Raw genomic sequence first — 18,457 nt, 5'->3', positions numbered from 1 at the left:
GCAGTGTGTGTGTGTGTTGGGGGGAGGTGTGCACCTCCCATCGTGCTCCATCCCCCATGCTGCGCACCCCCCATCGTGCTCCATCCCCCATGCTGCGCACTCTTCATCGTGCTCCATCCGCCATGCTGCGCACTCCCAAACGTGCTCCATCCGCCATGCTGCGCACTCCCAAACGTGGTCCATCCGCCATGCTGCGCACTCCCAAACGTGCTCCATCCGCCATACTGCGCACTCCCCATCGTGCTGCATCCCCCATGCTGCGCACTCCCAAACGTGCTCCATCCGCCATGCTGCGCACTCCCAAACATGCTCCATCCGCCATGCTGCGCACTCCCCATCGTGCTCCATCCGCCATGCTGCGCACTCCCAAACGTGCTCCATCCGCCATGCTGCGCACTCCCAAACGTGCTCCATCCGCCATGCTGCGCACCCCCCATCGTGCTCCATCCGCCATGCTGCGCACTCCCAAACGTGCTCCATCCGCCATGCTGCGCACTCCCAAACGTGCTCCATCCGCCATGCTGCGCACTCCCAAACGTGCTCCATCCGCCATGCTGCGCATTCCCAAACGTGCTCCATCCGCCATGCTGCGCATTCCCAAATGTGCTCCATCCGCCATGCTGCGCACTCCCAAACGTGCTCCATCCGCCATGCTGCGCACTCCCAAACGTGCTCCATCCGCCATGCTGCGCACTCCCCAACATGCTCCATCCGCCATACTGCGCACTCCCAAACGTGCTCCATCCGCCATACTGCGCACTCCCCATCGTGCACCATCCGCCATGCTGCGCAATTCCAAACGTGCTCCATCCGCCATGCTGCGCACTCCCAAACGTGCTCCATCCGCCATGCTGCGCACTCCCAAACGTGCTCCATCCGTCATGCTGCGCACTCCCAAACGTGCTCCATCCGCCATACTGCGCACTCCCCATCGTGCTGCATCCTCCATGCTGCGCACTCCCAAACATGCTCCATCCGCCATGCTGCGCACTCCCAAACGTGCTCCATCCGCCATGCTGCGCACTCCCCATCGTGCTCCATCCGCCATGCTGCGCACTCCCCAACGTGCTCCATCCGCCATGCTGCGCACTCCCAAACGTGCTCCATCCGCCATGCTGCGCACTCCCAAACGTGCTCCATCCGCCATGCTGCGCACTCCCCATCGTGCTCCATCCGCCATGCTGCGCACTCCCAAACGTGCTCCATCCGCCATGCTGCGCACTCCCAAACGTGCTCCATCCGCCATGCTGCGCACCCCCCATCGTGCTCCATCCGCCATGCTGCGCACTCCCAAACGTGCTCCATCCGCCATGCTGCGCACTCCCAAACGTGCTCCATCCGCCATGCTGCGCATTCCCAAACGTGCTCCATCCGCCATGCTGCGCATTCCCAAATGTGCTCCATCCGCCATGCTGCGCACTCCCAAACGTGCTCCATCCGCCATGCTGCGCACTCCCAAACGTGCTCCATCCGCCATGCTGCGCACTCCCCAACGTGCTCCATCCGCCATACTGCGCACTCCCAAACGTGCTCCATCCGCCATACTGCGCACTCCCAATCGTGCACCATCCGCCATGCTGCGCAATTCCAAACGTGCTCCATCCGCCATGCTGCGCACTCCCAAACGTGCTCCATCCGCCATGCTGCGCACTCCCAAACGTGCTCCATCCGTCATGCTGCGCACTCCCAAACGTGCTCCATCCGCCATACTGCGCACTCCCCATCGTGCTGCATCCTCCATGCTGCGCACTCCCAAACATGCTCCATCCGCCATGCTGCGCACTCCCAAACGTGCTCCATCCGCCATGCTGCGCACTCCCCATCGTGCTCCATCCGCCATGCTGCGCACTCCCCAACGTGCTCCATCCGCCATGCTGCGCACTCCCAAACGTGCTACATCCGCCATGCTGCGCCCCCCCCATCGTGCTCCATCCGCCATGCTGCGCACTCCCAAACGTGCTCCATCCGCCATGCTGCGCACTCCCAAACGTGCTCCATCCGCCATGCTGCGCACTCCCAAACGTGCTCCATCCGCCATGCTGCGCACCCCCCATCGTGCTCCATCCGCCATGCTGCGCACTCCCAAACGTGCTCCATCCGCCATGCTGCGCACTCCCAAACGTGCTCCATCCGCCATGCTGCGCATTCCCAAACGTGCTCCATCCGCCATGCTGCGCATTCCCAAATGTGCTCCATCCGCCATGCTGCGCACTCCCAAACGTGCTCCATCCGCCATGCTGCGCACTCCCAAACGTGCTCCATCCGCCATGCTGCGCACTCCCCAACGTGCTCCATCCGCCATACTGCGCACTCCCAAACGTGCTCCATCCGCCATACTGCGCACTCCCCATCGTGCACCATCCGCCATGCTGCGCAATTCCAAACGTGCTCCATCCGCCATGCTGCGCACTCCCAAACGTGCTCCATCCGCCATGCTGCGCACTCCCAAACGTGCTCCATCCGTCATGCTGCGCACTCCCAAACGTGCTCCATCCGCCATACTGCGCACTCCCCATCGTGCTGCATCCTCCATGCTGCGCACTCCCAAACATGCTCCATCCGCCATGCTGCGCACTCCCAAACGTGCTCCATCCGCCATGCTGCGCACTCCCCATCGTGCTCCATCCGCCATGCTGCGCACTCCCCAACGTGCTCCATCCGCCATGCTGCGCACTCCCAAACGTGCTACATCCGCCATGCTGCGCCCCCCCCCATCGTGCTCCATCCGCCATGCTGCGCACTCCCAAACGTGCTCCATCCGCCATGCTGCGCACTCCCAAACGTGCTCCATCCGCCATGCTGCGCACTCCCAAACGTGCTCCATCCGCCATGCTGCGCATTCCTAAACGTGCTCCATCCGCCATGCTGCGCATTCCCAAATGTGCTCCATCCGCCATGCTGCGCACTCCTAAACGTGGTCCATCCGCCATGCTGCGCACTCCCAAACGTGGTCCATCCGCTATGCTGCGCACTCCCAAACGTGGTCCATCCGCCATGCTGCGCACTCCCAAACGTGCTCCATCTGCCATGCTGCGCACTCCCAAACGTGCTCCATATGCCATGCTGCGCACTCCCAAACGTGGTCCATCCGCCATGCTGCGCACTCCCAAACGTGGTCCATCCGCCATGCTGCGCACTCCCAAACGTGGTCCATCCGCCATGCTGCGCACTCCCAAACGTGCTCCATCCCCCATGCTGCGCACTCCCAAACGTGGTCCATCCGCCATGCTGCGCACTCCCAAACGTGCTCCATCCCCCATGCTGCGCACCCCCCATCATGCTCCATCCCCCATGCTGCACCAGCATCAGCCTCTCTGCCCGCAGCATCAGCCTCTCTGCCCGCAGCATCAGCCTCTCTCCTCCCAGCATCAGCCTCTCTTCTCCCAGCATCAGCCTCTCTCCTCCCAGCATCAGCCTGTTCTGTCCCTAGCATCAGCCTCTCTCCTCCCAGCCTACCCCAGCCTCAGCCTCCCCCAGCATCAGCCTCTCTTCTCTCAGCCTCCCCCTCCCAGCCTTCCCCAGGATCAGCCTCTCTCCTCCCAGCATCAGCCTCTCTCCTCCCAGAATCAGCCTCTCTCCTCCCAGCATCAGCCTTTTCTGTCCCTAGCATCAGCCTCTCTCCTCCCAGCCTACCCCAGCCTCAGCCTCCCCCAGCATCAGCTTCTCTTCTCTCAGCCTCCCCCTCCCAGTCTTCCCCAGGATCAGCCTCTCTCCTCCCAGCATTCGCCTCTCTCCTCCCAGCATCAGCCTCTCTCCTCCCAGCATCAGCCTTTTCTGTCCCCAGGATCAGCCTCTCGCCTCCCAGCATCAGCCTCTCTCCTCCCAGGATCAGCCTCTCTCCTCCTAGCCTCCCCCAGAATCAGCCTCTCTCCTCCCAGCCTCCCCCAGCATCAGCCTCTCTCCTCCCAGCATCAGCCTCTCTCCTCCCAGCCTTCCCCAGGATCAGCCTCTCTCCTCCCAGCATCAGCCTCTCTCCTCCCAGCATCAGCCTCTCTCCTCCCAGCATCAGCCTTTTCTGTCCCCAGCATCAGCCTCTCTCCTCCCAGCCTACCCCAGCCTCAGTCTCCCCCAGCATCAGTCTCTCTTCTCTCAGCCTCCCCCTCCCAGCCTTCCCCAGGATCAGCCTCTCTCCTCCCAGCCTCCTCCAGGACGCCGTGCTCCTTTGCCGACACAGATCCGATCGCATGCACACACACACACACTCACACACACACACACACACCCGATCGCATACACTCACGCACACACACATTGACGATATTGCACATACGCGCTCACACTCACAACATCCGGAGATACCACATGCTTCTGGCCATGTGATCCTCCGGCAGGTCCTGGAAGTTCACTGCACAGGATCGCCGCCGAGAAGCAAGCGATATCTCAGGATGTTGTGAGTGTGTGGATGCGATGTTATGTGTGTGTGAGGTGTGTGTGAGGTGTGTGTGATCTGATGTGTGTGTGTTGTTATGTGTGTGCGTGTGTGTATGTTCCGCCGCTGCAGGACCTTGATGCGCTGGTAACTATGCTACCATGGTTACCAGCGTATCCCGTTCCCCGCTCGCACGGGAGCCCACACCAGCATACGGCGGCAACCCCAGCAATGCGAGGGTATGTGTCGGCTGGGTTGGCGGCGTACGCTGATGTGGGCTCCCGGAGGTACAGTACTCACCTGGGAGTCGTGGCTCCGTGTCGGTCGGTTCGGGGAATGCGTGCGGGGGGCGTGGGCCTGGGTGAGCGGCCAATCCGTGCGGGGGGGCGGGGCCATGGCGAGCCCAGCGGCCAATCAGCTTTGTGTCACCGTAAGGACACAGTTTTGGAGCGACACAGACAGACAGACAGACAGGCAGAATAAGGCAATTATATATATAGATATATATATATATATGTGCGTATGTATGTATATATATATACTGTGTATATATATATACTCTGTATATATATGTATATATATATATATATATATATATATACAGTTAGGTCCAGAAATATTTGGACAGTGACAATTTTCGCGAGTTGGGCTCTGCATGCCACCACATTGGATTTGAAATGAAACCTCTACAACAGAATTCAAGTGCAGATTGTAACGTTTAATTTGAAGGTTTGAACAAAAATATCTGATAGAAATTGTAGGAATTGTACACATTTCTTTACAAACACTCCACATTTTAGGAGGTCAAAAGTAATTGGACAAATAAACCAAACCCAAACAAAATATTTTTATTTTCAATATTTTGTTGCGAATCCTTTGGAGGCAATCACTGCCTTAAGTCTGGAATCCATGGACATCACCAAACGCTGGGTTTCCTCTTTCTTAATGCTTTGACAGGCCTTTACAGCCGCAGCCTTCAGGTCTTGCTTGTTTGTGGGTCTTTCCGTCTTAAGTCTGGATTTGAGCAAGTGAAATACATGCTCAATTGGGTTAAGATCTGGTGATTGACTTGGCCATTGCAGAATGTTCCACTTTTTTGCACTCATGAACTCCTGGGTAGCTTTGGCTGTATGCTTGGGGTCATTGTCCATCTGTACTATGAAGCGCCGTCCGATCAACTTTGCGGCATTTGGCTGAATCTGGGCTGAAAGTATATCCCGGTACACTTCAGAATTCATCCGGCTACTCTTGTCTGCTGTTATGTCATCAATAAACACAAGTGACCCAGTGCCATTGAAAGCCATGCATGCCCATGCCATCACGTTGCCTCCACCATGTTTTACAGAGGATGTGGTGTGCCTTGGATCATGTGCCGTTCCCTTTCTTCTCCAAACTTTTTTCTTCCCATCATTCTGGTACAGGTTGATCTTTGTCTCATCTGTCCATAGAATACTTTTCCAGAACTGAGCTGGCTTCATGAGGTGTTTTTCAGCAAATTTAACTCTGGCCTGTCTATTTTTGGAATTGATGAATGGTTTGCATCTAGATGTGAACCCTTTGTATTTACTTTCATGGAGTCTTCTCTTTACTGTTGACTTAGAGACAGATACACCTACTTCACTGAGAGTGTTCTGGACTTCAGTTGATGTTGTGAACGGGTTCTTCTTCACCAAAGAAAGTATGCGGCGATCATCCACCACTGTTGTCATCCGTGGACGCCCAGGCCTTTTTGAGTTCCCAAGCTCACCAGTCAATTCCTTTTTTCTCAGAATGTACCCGACTGTTGATTTTGCTACTCCAAACATGTCTGCTATCTCTCTGATGGATTTTTTCTTTTTTTTCAGCCTCAGGATGTTCTGCTTCACCTCAATTGAGAGTTCCTTAGACCGCATGTTGTCTGGTCACAGCAACAGCTTCCAAATGCCAAACCACACACCTGTAATCAACCCCAGACCTTTTAACTACTTCATTGATTACAGGTTAACGAGGGAGACGCCTTCAGAGTTAATTTCAGCCCTTAGAGTCCCTTGTCCAATTACTTTTGGTCCCTTGAAAAAGAGGAGGCTATGCATTACAGAGCTATGATTCCTAAACCCTTTCTCCGATTTGGATGTGAAAACTCTCATATTGCAGCTGGGTGTGTGCACTTTCAGCCCATATTATATATATATAATTGTATTTCTGAACATGTTTTTGTAAACAGCTAAAATAACAAAACTTGTGTCACTGTCCAAATATTTCTGGCCCTGACTGTATATATACACACACACTAGCTGTTGCCCAGGACAGTAACTAAGTCTCTCTCTCCCTCTCTCCCGCTCTGCTACTCTGCTACCCTCTCTCTCCCACTCTCCCTCTCTCTCCCCCACTCTCCCTCTCGCTCTGTTTCTCTTCCACTCTCCCTTTCTTTCTCTTGCTCCCATTCTCCCTCTCACCACGGAAATCATATTAACTAACACATAAGCTGTGTTCTACTAAGAATGTACTTCACTGCCTATAGCAACCAATCAGAGCTATTAATAACCTGTAGCAAAATAGAATCAGAGCTGTGATTGATGGCTATAAATATCCAGGCTAACTGTCAAAACAAACAATATATTGTCTTTCTGTGTGGGTGTCTTTTTTTATGTATGTATTTCTTTCTGTCTGTGTGTCTCTTTCTGTGTGTATGTGTGTGTGCTTCTTTCTGTGTGTGTGTCTCTATATATGTGTTTGTCTTTTGTTGTGTGTCTCTTTCTGTGTCTTTCTGTGTGTCTCTGTTTGTGTGTCTCTTTCTGTCTGTGTGTCTCTTTCTGTCTGTGTGTCTCTTTCTGTCTGTGTTTATCTTTCTGTCTGTGTGTCTCTGTATGTGTGTGTCTTTTGGTGTGTGTCTCTTTCTGTCTGTGTGTCTCTTTGTATGTGTGTCGCTTTCTGTGTGTCTATTTCTGTGTGTGTGAGTGTCTCTAGGTGTCTCTTTCTCTGTCCATAATAGGAGTCTGACTGTACTTAGCATTTAGGACACCATAAATCCTGATCAAATAGGCTACTCAAGTTGCTGAAATGCAGCCCTAAGCTTGCTAGGACCCTCCACCATAATTCACTGTTGTCTGCACACATTATTATTATTTATTTATAGAACACAATTGATTCTATGGTGGTGTACATGAGAAGGGATAACATTCAAAATACAGATATAAGTTACAGTAAACAGATTGGTACAGAGCGGAGAGGGCCCTGCCCTTGTGGGCTTACATTGTATAGGATAATGGGGAGGAGACAGTAGGTGGAGGGGGTGGTTGTGACAGCTCTGGTGGTGGTAAGGAGGCAATATATATAGTATATCTAATATATAAAGCTGAGTGTATGTAGGTGTGTATGTATGTGTTGCACAGCAACCTCATTTGACTCGCAACGTCATAGACTATGTTTTGAGGGGAAAGTTTAACCCCGCGCTTTGCAGTTATTTGCCAAAAAACCTGCTTACATTAAAGTCATAAAGTCAATGGAGCTGGGAATGGATATGTTATTATAGATACTTATACATCATGAAAACCATCCAGAAGGCATCTTGAATAACTACAAGTTTCTTCTATAGCAGGACAATGACCACAAACATACAGCCAATGTGCCTATCTTTAGCATTAAAAAGAACAAGGAGTCCTAGAAGTGGTAATATGGCCCCACAAAGAGATGATTACGTGAAAAGGAAAAAGGCAGAAATATCTGAGCAATCCTACAACCACAGATCTGTTGTTAGTGCTGCCAAATTTCTTCAGAAACTGTGTGCAAGTCTATGTAGAATAATTGATGCATTTTCAAGGTAAAAGCTAGTCACACCAGATGTTATTTTAATTTGGCTTGCTCATTTGTTAATTTACTTTACATTTTGATAATTGGAGAAATACACTTTCAGCACTTTTCAGCTTGAAAGCATTTGTACTTTGCAGCATTTTAATCCACAAATGCTTAAAATATTTGAATGGCACTATATATTACCCCCATACTTTGACAAGATTTCCTATATGGGATTGTTTTGACTAATTCCTACCATGTAATATACATTAAACTTAGGAATACACGATGTTAGCAATTTGCATGAACAACCATGACTATGTACTATATATACTATATACAATACTAATAAATGTATATACACTAATTGTAATTTGGCACATGATACATCCAATTTTTCTACAGTATCTTTCCAAAATTCTGCAAAAATTTCTGCCACAGTTTTGTAAATACATAAACTTTAATTTCCAAATAAGCATCTCAATTTTTAATACAAGATACTTAGGGGGATGAGGTTTAGCGAAAAGAGTGTAGCTTAGCTGAAATTTTTGACACTCATTAGTTTTGATTTTTTTTTACTTTAGAGTAATCAACCATAAGTTCAGTTACCTTTCTGAGACATTGTCTCATCAGCTGAATTTGCTTTCCAAACACTGGTACATAAGTGACAAAGAAAATCAGAACACGCCTTGTTCAAATTAGTGTTCCTTCAAAAAAAGAAAACACATTGGAGGGAAGTGTGAGCTATATTGTAAATGCTAGCAGATCTTTTCAGGTAATTAACGTAAGTAATTTTGAAGAGATTACTAGATTTGCACATAAAGTTAAATCGTTATGTAATATAACTATTCGATATGTCCTTCACAATAAAACGTTACTTATCCTATTCCACAATTGTAAGGTCTGTTCACATTACATTGTAGCATTTAGTATACGTCAAAAGTATTTTACAACAAATTCCTCAGACGGAAGGCTATGTCATATATCACCATATATGCATACAGTGATATAATGTGTCTTTTAGGCTCCCGAGTTAAAAAAAGAAAAGAAAGAAAACTGAACACTACACTATACATTTTTTACATTTAAGGAACTTAACTCACTTACGACCCAGGGTGTACATATACATCCTAGGTCACCTCCCTCCCTTTAATGAGAGGTTATGCCTGTTAACGCCTTAGATCGCTCTGTCAAACTTTGACAGCGCGATCTAATGCTCTCTGGCGGGGAGATTTGACCTCGGGTTGCCATGGCAACAATCGGCAGCCCATAATTACATCCCGGTGGTGCCAATCAGGTAGGCGAATTAGAACACTCCCTCTCTCTGCCTCCTAAATGCCTGGCCATCGGCTCTTTCTCTGACAGCCGCTGCTTGCTTATTACTTAAGCTGAGCTTCTGGTGGTGATCATACAGGCACATCCTATATGCTCGCGTGATGGCCATGATGTACCTATACATCATAGGTTCGGGAACCCCTTCCAGACCATCATATATGGGTACATAAATGGTTGCAAAGTGGTTAAAGGAAACCTGTCACATGAAAAAACACTATTAACCTGCAGATATGGAGCTAATCTGCAGGTTTGAACTTACCCTGAGCTGACACTAAAGGGTGCTTTACACGCTGCAGCATCGCCAGCGATTGCTAGCGATGTCGTGCGCAATAGCACCCGCCAATGTCGCTGTTTCATCATGGGGTTGATCGCTGCCGTAGCGAACAATATTGCTACGGCAGTGTCACACACACATACCTGCTTAGAGACGTCGCTGGAGACACCGAACAATCTCTCCTTTAAGGGGGGCGGTTCGTGCGGCGTCACAGCGGCGTCACTAAGCGGCCTCCCAATAGCAGAGGAGGGGCGGAGATGAGCACCTGGAACATGCCGCCCACCTCCTTCCTTCCTCATTGCCGGTGGACACAGGTAAGGAGATGTTTGTCATTCCTGCGGTGTCCTACATAGCGATGTGTGACGCCGCAGAAACGATGAACAACCAGCGGCATGCACCACCAATGATATTATGAAAAGGAGCGACGTGTCAACGATCAACGATTTTGACGTTTTTGCGATCATTGATCGTCGTTCCTTTTAGTCACACACAATGATATCGCTAACGGCGCCGGATGTGGGTCACGAACACCGTGACCCCGACAATATATTGTTAGTGATATCGTTGTGTGTAAAGTACCCTTTAGAGCTCTGCCAGTGCAGGTTCAGTCACCTCATAGTGTCTAGTGAGCAGCAGGTGTACCTGCGCCCCCTGCACTGACTGACAACTGGCACAGCATTGAATCCGGTTGTCCGTCAGTGCAGAGGGGTGAAAATACAGCCACCGCTCACTATACACTGAAGGGTGACTAAACCTGCGCAAGTACCACCCCCACGACTGGAAACCGAATTCTCCTGGGAGAAATAATGTTAATTTACTTCCGGCAGCAGGGCTCTAAGTGCCAGTGCCCGGCAGGTTCAGAACACTATTAATCTGCAGATTAACCCTATATCTGCAGGTTGATAGGCATTTTTGATAAGACACATTCCCTTTAACTATGCTTGATCACTCATTTATTAGTCAGCAACACTGGTGGTGCCAAATAACAACCCATTGGCATTGAGACAATAGTGTGAACAAGGGAGCAGTTGACACTGGCATCTAAGGGATTAATCATCCTGAATCAGAGTTATCTACAAACCCAGTCATTGCAACATAGTCCTGCATGGAATATACTCAGCTCCATCACTGTGCAATACATACACAGCGGACTATGGAAAGTAACCTGATAATAATGCTGTCTGTGCAGGGCAAATGTCAATTTTAGGTGTTAAGAAAAGATACGTTAAAGGCCCCGTCACACACAGAGATAAATCTTTGTCAGATCTGTGGTTGCAGTGAAATCATGGACATATTGTTCCATTTGTACACAGCCACAAACCTGACACTGATTATCCACAATTTCACTGCAACCACAGATCTGCCACAGATCTGCCACAGATCTGCCACAGATCTGCCACAGATCTGCCACAGATCTGCCACAGATCTGCCACAGATTTATCTCTGTGTGTGACAGGGCCTTTATATAAACAGAACAATTTAGAAGGATTTATTCAAAATACTGTACTAGTATCAGAATCTACATGTCATAAAAATTTAAAAGGAACCTGCTACTCTGACAGCATCTACATCAGCATCTACTCTGTCAGCATCCTTGTCAGCCAAAAATTTACCAACAATCATACATCATATCGTGGTTGTAGGTTTGCCTAAATTGTCTTGATTGCAAACGAGCAATCCAATAATCATTCTTTTTGTTCTTCTTACCTTTGAACTGAACAAAATGATGATTTTGTTTCCAAGGCCAATCTGATGATCGAGGAAGAAGCTATGACAGAAAGAAAAATGTGACATTTCAGTAATAATTTTTACCTAGTCAATGCTTCTACCTATCTCAGCGATTCTGAGACTTTTTCCTAACACAGTATACTTTATGTTAGAAGGAATTTCAGATTAATAAGTTTTGCGTTTATTTATGAAAATATCTGAAATTTGCTCAAAATTTTGAAAAAGTATAAATTTCCAAATATTTAATTTTTCTTCCCTAAAATAGATAATCATACCACACTAAATAGTTATGAAATAACTTTTGCCAAACAGTATGTCTACTTACATCAACATCATTGTTCTAATCTCATTTTATTCTTTTTTTTTTTTAATGATAGAACTTAGAAGGCTTAAAAGTTTAGTAGCAATTTTTTATAAACGTGATATTTATGAAAATATCTGAAATTTGCTGAAAACTTACAAAAACCCCCAAACAATAAATTTGAAACTTCTATGCCCTTAAAACAGACAGTCATACTACACACAAAATGATTAAAAGGGATGTTTGGTCTAAAATGCTAAGGCTGCTATCACTGTATGTAACACTCTATGTGACTGCAGACTTATGAATCTTCTCAGCTCACATACTATGACCTGCGAGGATTTGCCCATTTCTGAGCTCACAACGGCAGTCACGTGACTGCAATTGTGCAAATATACATGTTCCCAGCAAGAAACTAACTAGTGGGTGCGGCCTCACTCAATACAAATTTCTTAAGCAAGGCTGCGCTCAATAGATGGCCATGCCTACTAGTCAGATGTGCCCACTCCATATGTGACGCCCCTGGACTATCGGGTCGTCACAGGGAATTGCACAATCTGCCCTCCCGTGCAATATCCACCTCCTGCTTGGTTATGGGTCACCAACTATATGGTGTTGCCTACATCAGCTAATCAAATCCTAGATACACCCTGCACCACACCCACCAAACACACCAGTGGACGGCTTGAGTGGAATAGAGTCGCCCAACTGGGGGGGTTGGGAGAGGAGGTCAGGAGTGTCAGAAGGAGAGAGTTGAGCTTGAGAAGTGAAAGTGAGAGGAGGTCAGGAGCAGGGCTCCTGGAAAGCTGGGTGGCAGACAGTTGACTGGGTCTAGAGGAGCTGGACCCCCGGTCACAGGGGATTGTGGCAAGGGGCACGGATCTGCTGAGGAGGACAGCCGGGCTGGGACCAAGGCACAATGGGGACGTGGACCCTAGGTCGGGGAATAGCTTCAGGCAACCCGATAATTTACCCGAGGCAAACTGAGCCTTCAAGATCCGTTCCCACCTGCTCCAAAATCGGGGTACTAGCGCAACGAGGGGGATAGGACTTTCCACTCAAAACGGTCCAGAAAATCCCAAGCATGAACCCTGAGAGCAAGCTCCCACACTTAGCCATAGTGGGGAGCGGGACCCGGCAGGTTTCATACTACCAGGACCAACAGAGAAATAAACTTAGTGCCAGGAGGCAGGTCACGGATCACCAGGCAGCACCATTGGGGACGGGATCCAAACTAAGCTCCCCTCAGCGGCAGCGGTATCCAGAACTTTGGTTTATCCAGTTGTCGGTGTCAGCTTAGTGGACTGAGCGAGTACGCAAGTGACCCCTTTGCATCCAACGGCACCCCCCTTCGATCACCGAGTCCCAGGGTATCCCCCCTACCCATGGAGGGTTCTAACACCTAACTTCCCCATTCCATCACCCCGGGTACTCCCAACTGCAGCAGTGGTACTCCTAATTACCACATAGCACGGGTGGGATCACGAACTCTATAATCCCCTGTAAATATACTTCTTTATTTGAGTGGCCGCACGACCCCCGCGTTCGGAGCCCCTCGAACCACCGCGGATCCGGATCCGAGCAGCTCGGCTGCTGGCACAGAGGCGTCACACATACACCTAAGTTTGTGAGTGTAAGGTGAAACAATATGTAAATTTTCGCTGGGTATGAATACTTTTTAAAGGCACTATATCCTGAAAAAACAGAAGCATGTAAGAGTGGATAGAGGTAGAAGACCAATTATCACCTGAGCAGCACCACCCTGTATCTGTTGGGGACCCTCAAAGTACATGTCTTATGCAGCAGGATTTGAAGAAGGAGGAGAAGCAGTAAATGGAGGTGGACGAGCAGGGGATGAGGTAGACAGTCAGAGCAAAAACGATGATGACTGCGATGCTGGCCATGACTGTGCTGTGCCTACCTGTTTGCTTTAAAACTGTTACCTTATGTTATATTCACTGTTATAAATGTCTTGTTATTTATGTTTCATGCTTGTCATCTGCTGCCACCTACTGGTCAGGCTCTTTTGTTCCCCTGGTTCTTTATAGTCGAGTCTGTGGCAGTGTTTTCAACCCTATATGTGACCTCATATCCTGGCATCCATTTTAGTTTTTAGTCAGTGCATGTGAGGAGCACATCCCTCTTTTTGGGCTTCTGAAAGGCAATGTTTTTGACCAGTAGTGGTTCTAGGGGCAATCATCACAAGACTACCTCAGTACTAGCCACTTGGACCACTGTACTGCTGCTTGTCTTCCACGAATGGAGCAAATAAACCACGGTTGTTCATCCCGTCATGTGTACATTTGAATCCATCAACTCTGGAGTGCTCTGGTCTTGTCTGTTCCATCTATTGGATACGAAGGTAAAACTCCTCACACCACTGCCCAACTACATATCTTCAATCGCCCTTAAGTGGAAACAGAACAGTCAAAAATTCCTTTACAGCCCACAGTCAAAACTACCCTAAGCCCAATACTCCGGCTACAGATCCCTAAGAACCCTGTAACTTTCTCTGGAATCTGCCTAGCAACAGGCCTCGTGCAGTAATCTGCCCTCCAACAGTGAAAGCCTAGACAAGCCTAAAGGGGGCTTTACACGCTACGATATCGTTAATGTTTTATCGTCGGGGTCACATTGTTAGTGACGCACATCCGGCATCATTAACAATATCGCAGCGTGTAATACTTACCAGCGACCTTAGGCGACCTCAAAAATGGTGAAAATCGTTCACCATGGAGAGGTCGTCCCAAACTCAAAAATCGGTAAGGGTTGTTTAGCGTTGTGGTTTATCGCTCATGCGGCAGCACAGATCGCTATGTGTGACACCGCATGAGCGAGGACCATCTCCTTACCTGCCGCAATGCAGAAGGAAGAGGTGGGTGGGATGTTTACATCACGCTCAGCTCCGCCCCTCCGCTTTCATTGGCCGGCCGCTTAGAGACGTTGAGGTGACGTCGCTGTGATGCCGAACGTCCCTCCCCTTGAAGGAGGGATTGTTCGGCAGTCACAGCGACGACGCCGACCAGGTAAGTATGTGTAACGCTGCGTAGCGATAACGATCACAAACAATCGCATGCGCGATGGGGGCAGGTACTTACACGCTCGCTATCGCTAGAAATTGCTAGCGATATCGCTACCGTGTAAAGCCCCCTTAAGGGGAAGCTCTCCCATCTGTCACGTCCTGAATCATCTCTGCCTGCATTGTAAAGGAACTGTTTATTTACCTGGGGATTTCCTCTAGCCATGCCCCTCCTATAGACTTGCAGTATATTATATACCTCATCGCTGCAAATTACCGGACTACAAAACCCCATGATTTGCTTAAATCACCTTGAAAATATCATCAGGGAGTCCTAATGGAGCTACACTGTCATTTTTAGACCCCAATTCGAAAGTTGAGTTTCTTAAAGAGACAGTACACCTTAAATCAAAATGGCCGAAATAGACCTTGTGCAGTTCCCTACTGCTAAAATAGAGCAAATACAACCTGATACTGTCCATTATGAAGCCCAGGAAGCAGAAAAACACTTCCAGCAGACCAAGTCGTCCGACCTAGACGCTCTTCCAAACCAACGATAAAGGCCATTGAAAACTATCACACTATGAACGATGAGCTATGTGAACACCTGAAAGAACAATGGGAACAAGTTTCCTCTCACATGTCAAGACTTGAATCCTCATCAGGTGACACTGCAAGCTTGCAAGCCACTATCGAATGGCTGAATATAGCTCAAGAAAGATATAAGAGACTGTCCGCAAGTTTTACTACCTTTCTAAAAGACTAAAATTGATGAAGCTCTTTCAGAACTGAGCAAGGCAGAAGCAGTGGACAGGGAAAGAGATGCCAAGGTATGAGTGATCATACATAAAGCAGAATACAGATCAATCTTATCTAGATGTTCCTCTCGGTCATCTGAGTCGTCATCCTCAAGAAGCTCAGCCCTGAGCGATATAATACTAGAAGCCCGCATAAGAGCTAGAATCTAAGGTGAGATGTTCATTCACAAAGAAAAGTAGAAGAAGAAGCCAAAAGGGCAGAAGCAGAAGCCCCTGCAACGGCAGAGGCAGAGGCCGCAAGAGTAAAGGCAGAGGCCAAGAGAGCGAAAGCAGAGGCTAACAGGGCAGAAGCAGAAGCCCTTGCAACAGCAGAGGCAGAAGTCGCAAGAGTGAAAGCAGAGGCCAAGAAGGCAGAAGCAGAGCCTTGGCTAAAGATTCTTCGGTCACAGATGTGCATACAAATCAGAGTGAAGAGGGGGTTAATGCCGCGCATCAGCCAAAATGAAGATGTAGCACGTTGAAGGTATAAACGTATTCTTTTATTCCATCGGTCTACGCGTTTCGAGGATATACCTCTTCTTCAGGACCAGTGCATCAACATAGTATCGGTCACAGATGTAAGAGGAAGTTGCATTAGCTAAAGTAAGACTACTTGAGCAAGCATTGAACCAAGATTCTGATCCAGTTTACTTGCCACTACAGCAAATAGTCTCTGGTGCAATCAACTGGGTCGTCTATTTGCTGAATCAGTTACCTGCGCCAACCTCAGTTCATAGTATCGTCCAAGCCAACAATGCTGAAACTTCTAAGTCAGCTTTACCAGTGCCAGTGCCACCCACAGCACCCAAGCAAGTTAATAAGTCACCAAGAGATGCCTTCTTAAACACAGTCACTACAGCAAGACGGTTATCAAGTAGTTCCTGTCCCACCTCCACAGCTCAAGCAGCATTCATCAGACTCTACAGAGGCCAAACAACAGGTCAACCCTGCAGCAACATCATTCTACTTGGGAACATCTTACCCTTTCACTCCAGGCAGCCCATATGCCCAAGGGACATCATGAGTTGTCATGGCAACAAGTGGTGAGAAATCAAATATGTCTGAGTTTGCAGGTTCATGGTGAGCAGACAGCTAATCAACACCAGTCTCACAAAATTTGATGATCGTGCAGTGAGGTACAGGACCTGGAAAGCAACTTTTAAGGCAGCCATCGCCAATCTCAACCTAACTGCAGAACAGGAGCTCGACCTCTTGATCAAGTGGTTGAACCCAGTCTCTACAAATCGTATCAAGAGCCTCAGAACTGTCTATGTGGGAGAAGCAGAAGCAGGTCTCGCTGCTGCCCGGCGAAAACTGGAACGCACATTTGGCTGCACAGAAGCAATAGAGAAGGCTCTATTCAAGAGACTGCAGAACATCACAAAGATCAACTTTAAGGAAGTGCACATGCGTCAAGACCTAAGTGATCTGCTCACGGAGCTGGAGCTCGCCAAAAGAAACCATCATCTGTCTGGGCTGTGCCAGCTGGATACAGCCCATGGAGTGAACCCAATTGTGGTGAAGCTACCCCACAGTCTGCAGGAGAAGTGGGCAATGTCAGTCTCAGGGTACAAAAGAGTGCATGACATCACCTTTCCCCCATTTATTCACTTCTGCAGATTCATCGACAAGCAGGCCCAGATGAGGAATTGTTAGAAATATCAAAAAACTGACCCGCACATCCAACAAATGTGAACAGGTGCTAACTGAAAAAACATAGTAACTATAAATGCAAACAGTTGCACACTGCAAAAAGCCAAAAATGTACTAGGAAAAATATGGCACTGCATTACTGCAAAAAAGAGATATTTAGTTTATGTATTGGCCAATGCATGTAAGCCCGGACACCAAACGGCAAGGTACAGTTAGGTCCAGAAATATTTGGACAGTGACACAAGTTTTGTTATTTTAGCTGTTTACAAAAACATGTTCAGAAATACAATTATATATATAATATGGGCTGAAAGTGCACACTCCCAGCTGCAATATGAGAGTTTTCACATCCAAATCGGAGAAAGGGTTTAGGAATCATAGCTCTGTAATGCATAGCCTCCTCTTTTTCAAGGGACCAAAAGTAATTGGACAAGGGACTCTAAGGGCTGCAATTAACTCTGAAGGCGTCTCCCTCGTTAACCTGTAATCAATGAAGTAGTTAAAAGGTCTGGGGTTGATTACAGGTGTGTTGTTTTGCATTTGGAAGCTGTTGCTGTGACCAGACAACATGCGGTCTAAGGAACTCTCAATTGAGGTGAAGCAGAACATCCTGAGGCTGAAAAAAAAGAAAAAATCCATCAGAGAGATAGCAGACATGCTTGGAGTAGCAAAATCAACAGTCGGGTACATTCTGAGAAAAAAGGAATTGACTGGTGAGCTTGGGAACTCAAAAAGGCCTGGGCGTCCACGGATGACAACAGTGGTGGATGATCGCCGCATACTTTCTTTGGTGAAGAAGAACCCGTTCACAACATCAACTGAAGTCCAGAACACTCTCAGTGAAGTAGGTGTATCTGTCTCTAAGTCAACAGTAAAGAGAAGACTCCATGAAAGTAAATACAAAGGGTTCACATCTAGATGCAAACCATTCATCAATTCCAAAAATAGACAGGCCAGAGTTAAATTTGCTGAAAAACACCTCATGAAGCCAGCTCAGTTCTGGAAAAGTATTCTATGGACAGATGAGACAAAGATCAACCTGTACCAGAATGATGGGAAGAAAAAAGTTTGGAGAAGAAAGGGAACGGCACATGATCCAAGGCACACCACATCCTCTGTAAAACATGGTGGAGGCAACATGATGGCATGGGCATGCATGGCTTTCAATGGCACTGGGTCACTTGTGTTTATTGATGACATAACAGCAGAC

At 48.2% G+C, this 18,457-nt stretch overlaps 1 protein-coding gene across 1 annotated transcript in view; it reads right to left on the bottom strand.

Moving 5' to 3' along the window:
* Window positions 1-18,457, bottom strand: part of MEI1 (meiotic double-stranded break formation protein 1) — a 902,984-nt gene that overhangs the window by 260,865 nt on the left and 623,662 nt on the right. The window contains exons 16-17 of the mRNA XM_075321882.1: window positions 11,457-11,517; window positions 8,761-8,847 (exon numbers count right to left, since the gene is read on the bottom strand). Coding sequence (XP_075177997.1) covers window positions 8,761-8,847; window positions 11,457-11,517 — 148 coding nt within the window. The remainder of the gene's footprint in view (window positions 1-8,760; window positions 8,848-11,456; window positions 11,518-18,457) is intronic.

This window comes from Anomaloglossus baeobatrachus, chromosome 8 (assembly GCF_048569485.1).
Source record: "Anomaloglossus baeobatrachus isolate aAnoBae1 chromosome 8, aAnoBae1.hap1, whole genome shotgun sequence".
NCBI lineage: Eukaryota > Metazoa > Chordata > Amphibia > Anura > Aromobatidae > Anomaloglossus > Anomaloglossus baeobatrachus.
Note: the sequence above shows the minus strand (reverse complement) of the source record. Positions and strands in the feature narration are given on the sequence as shown.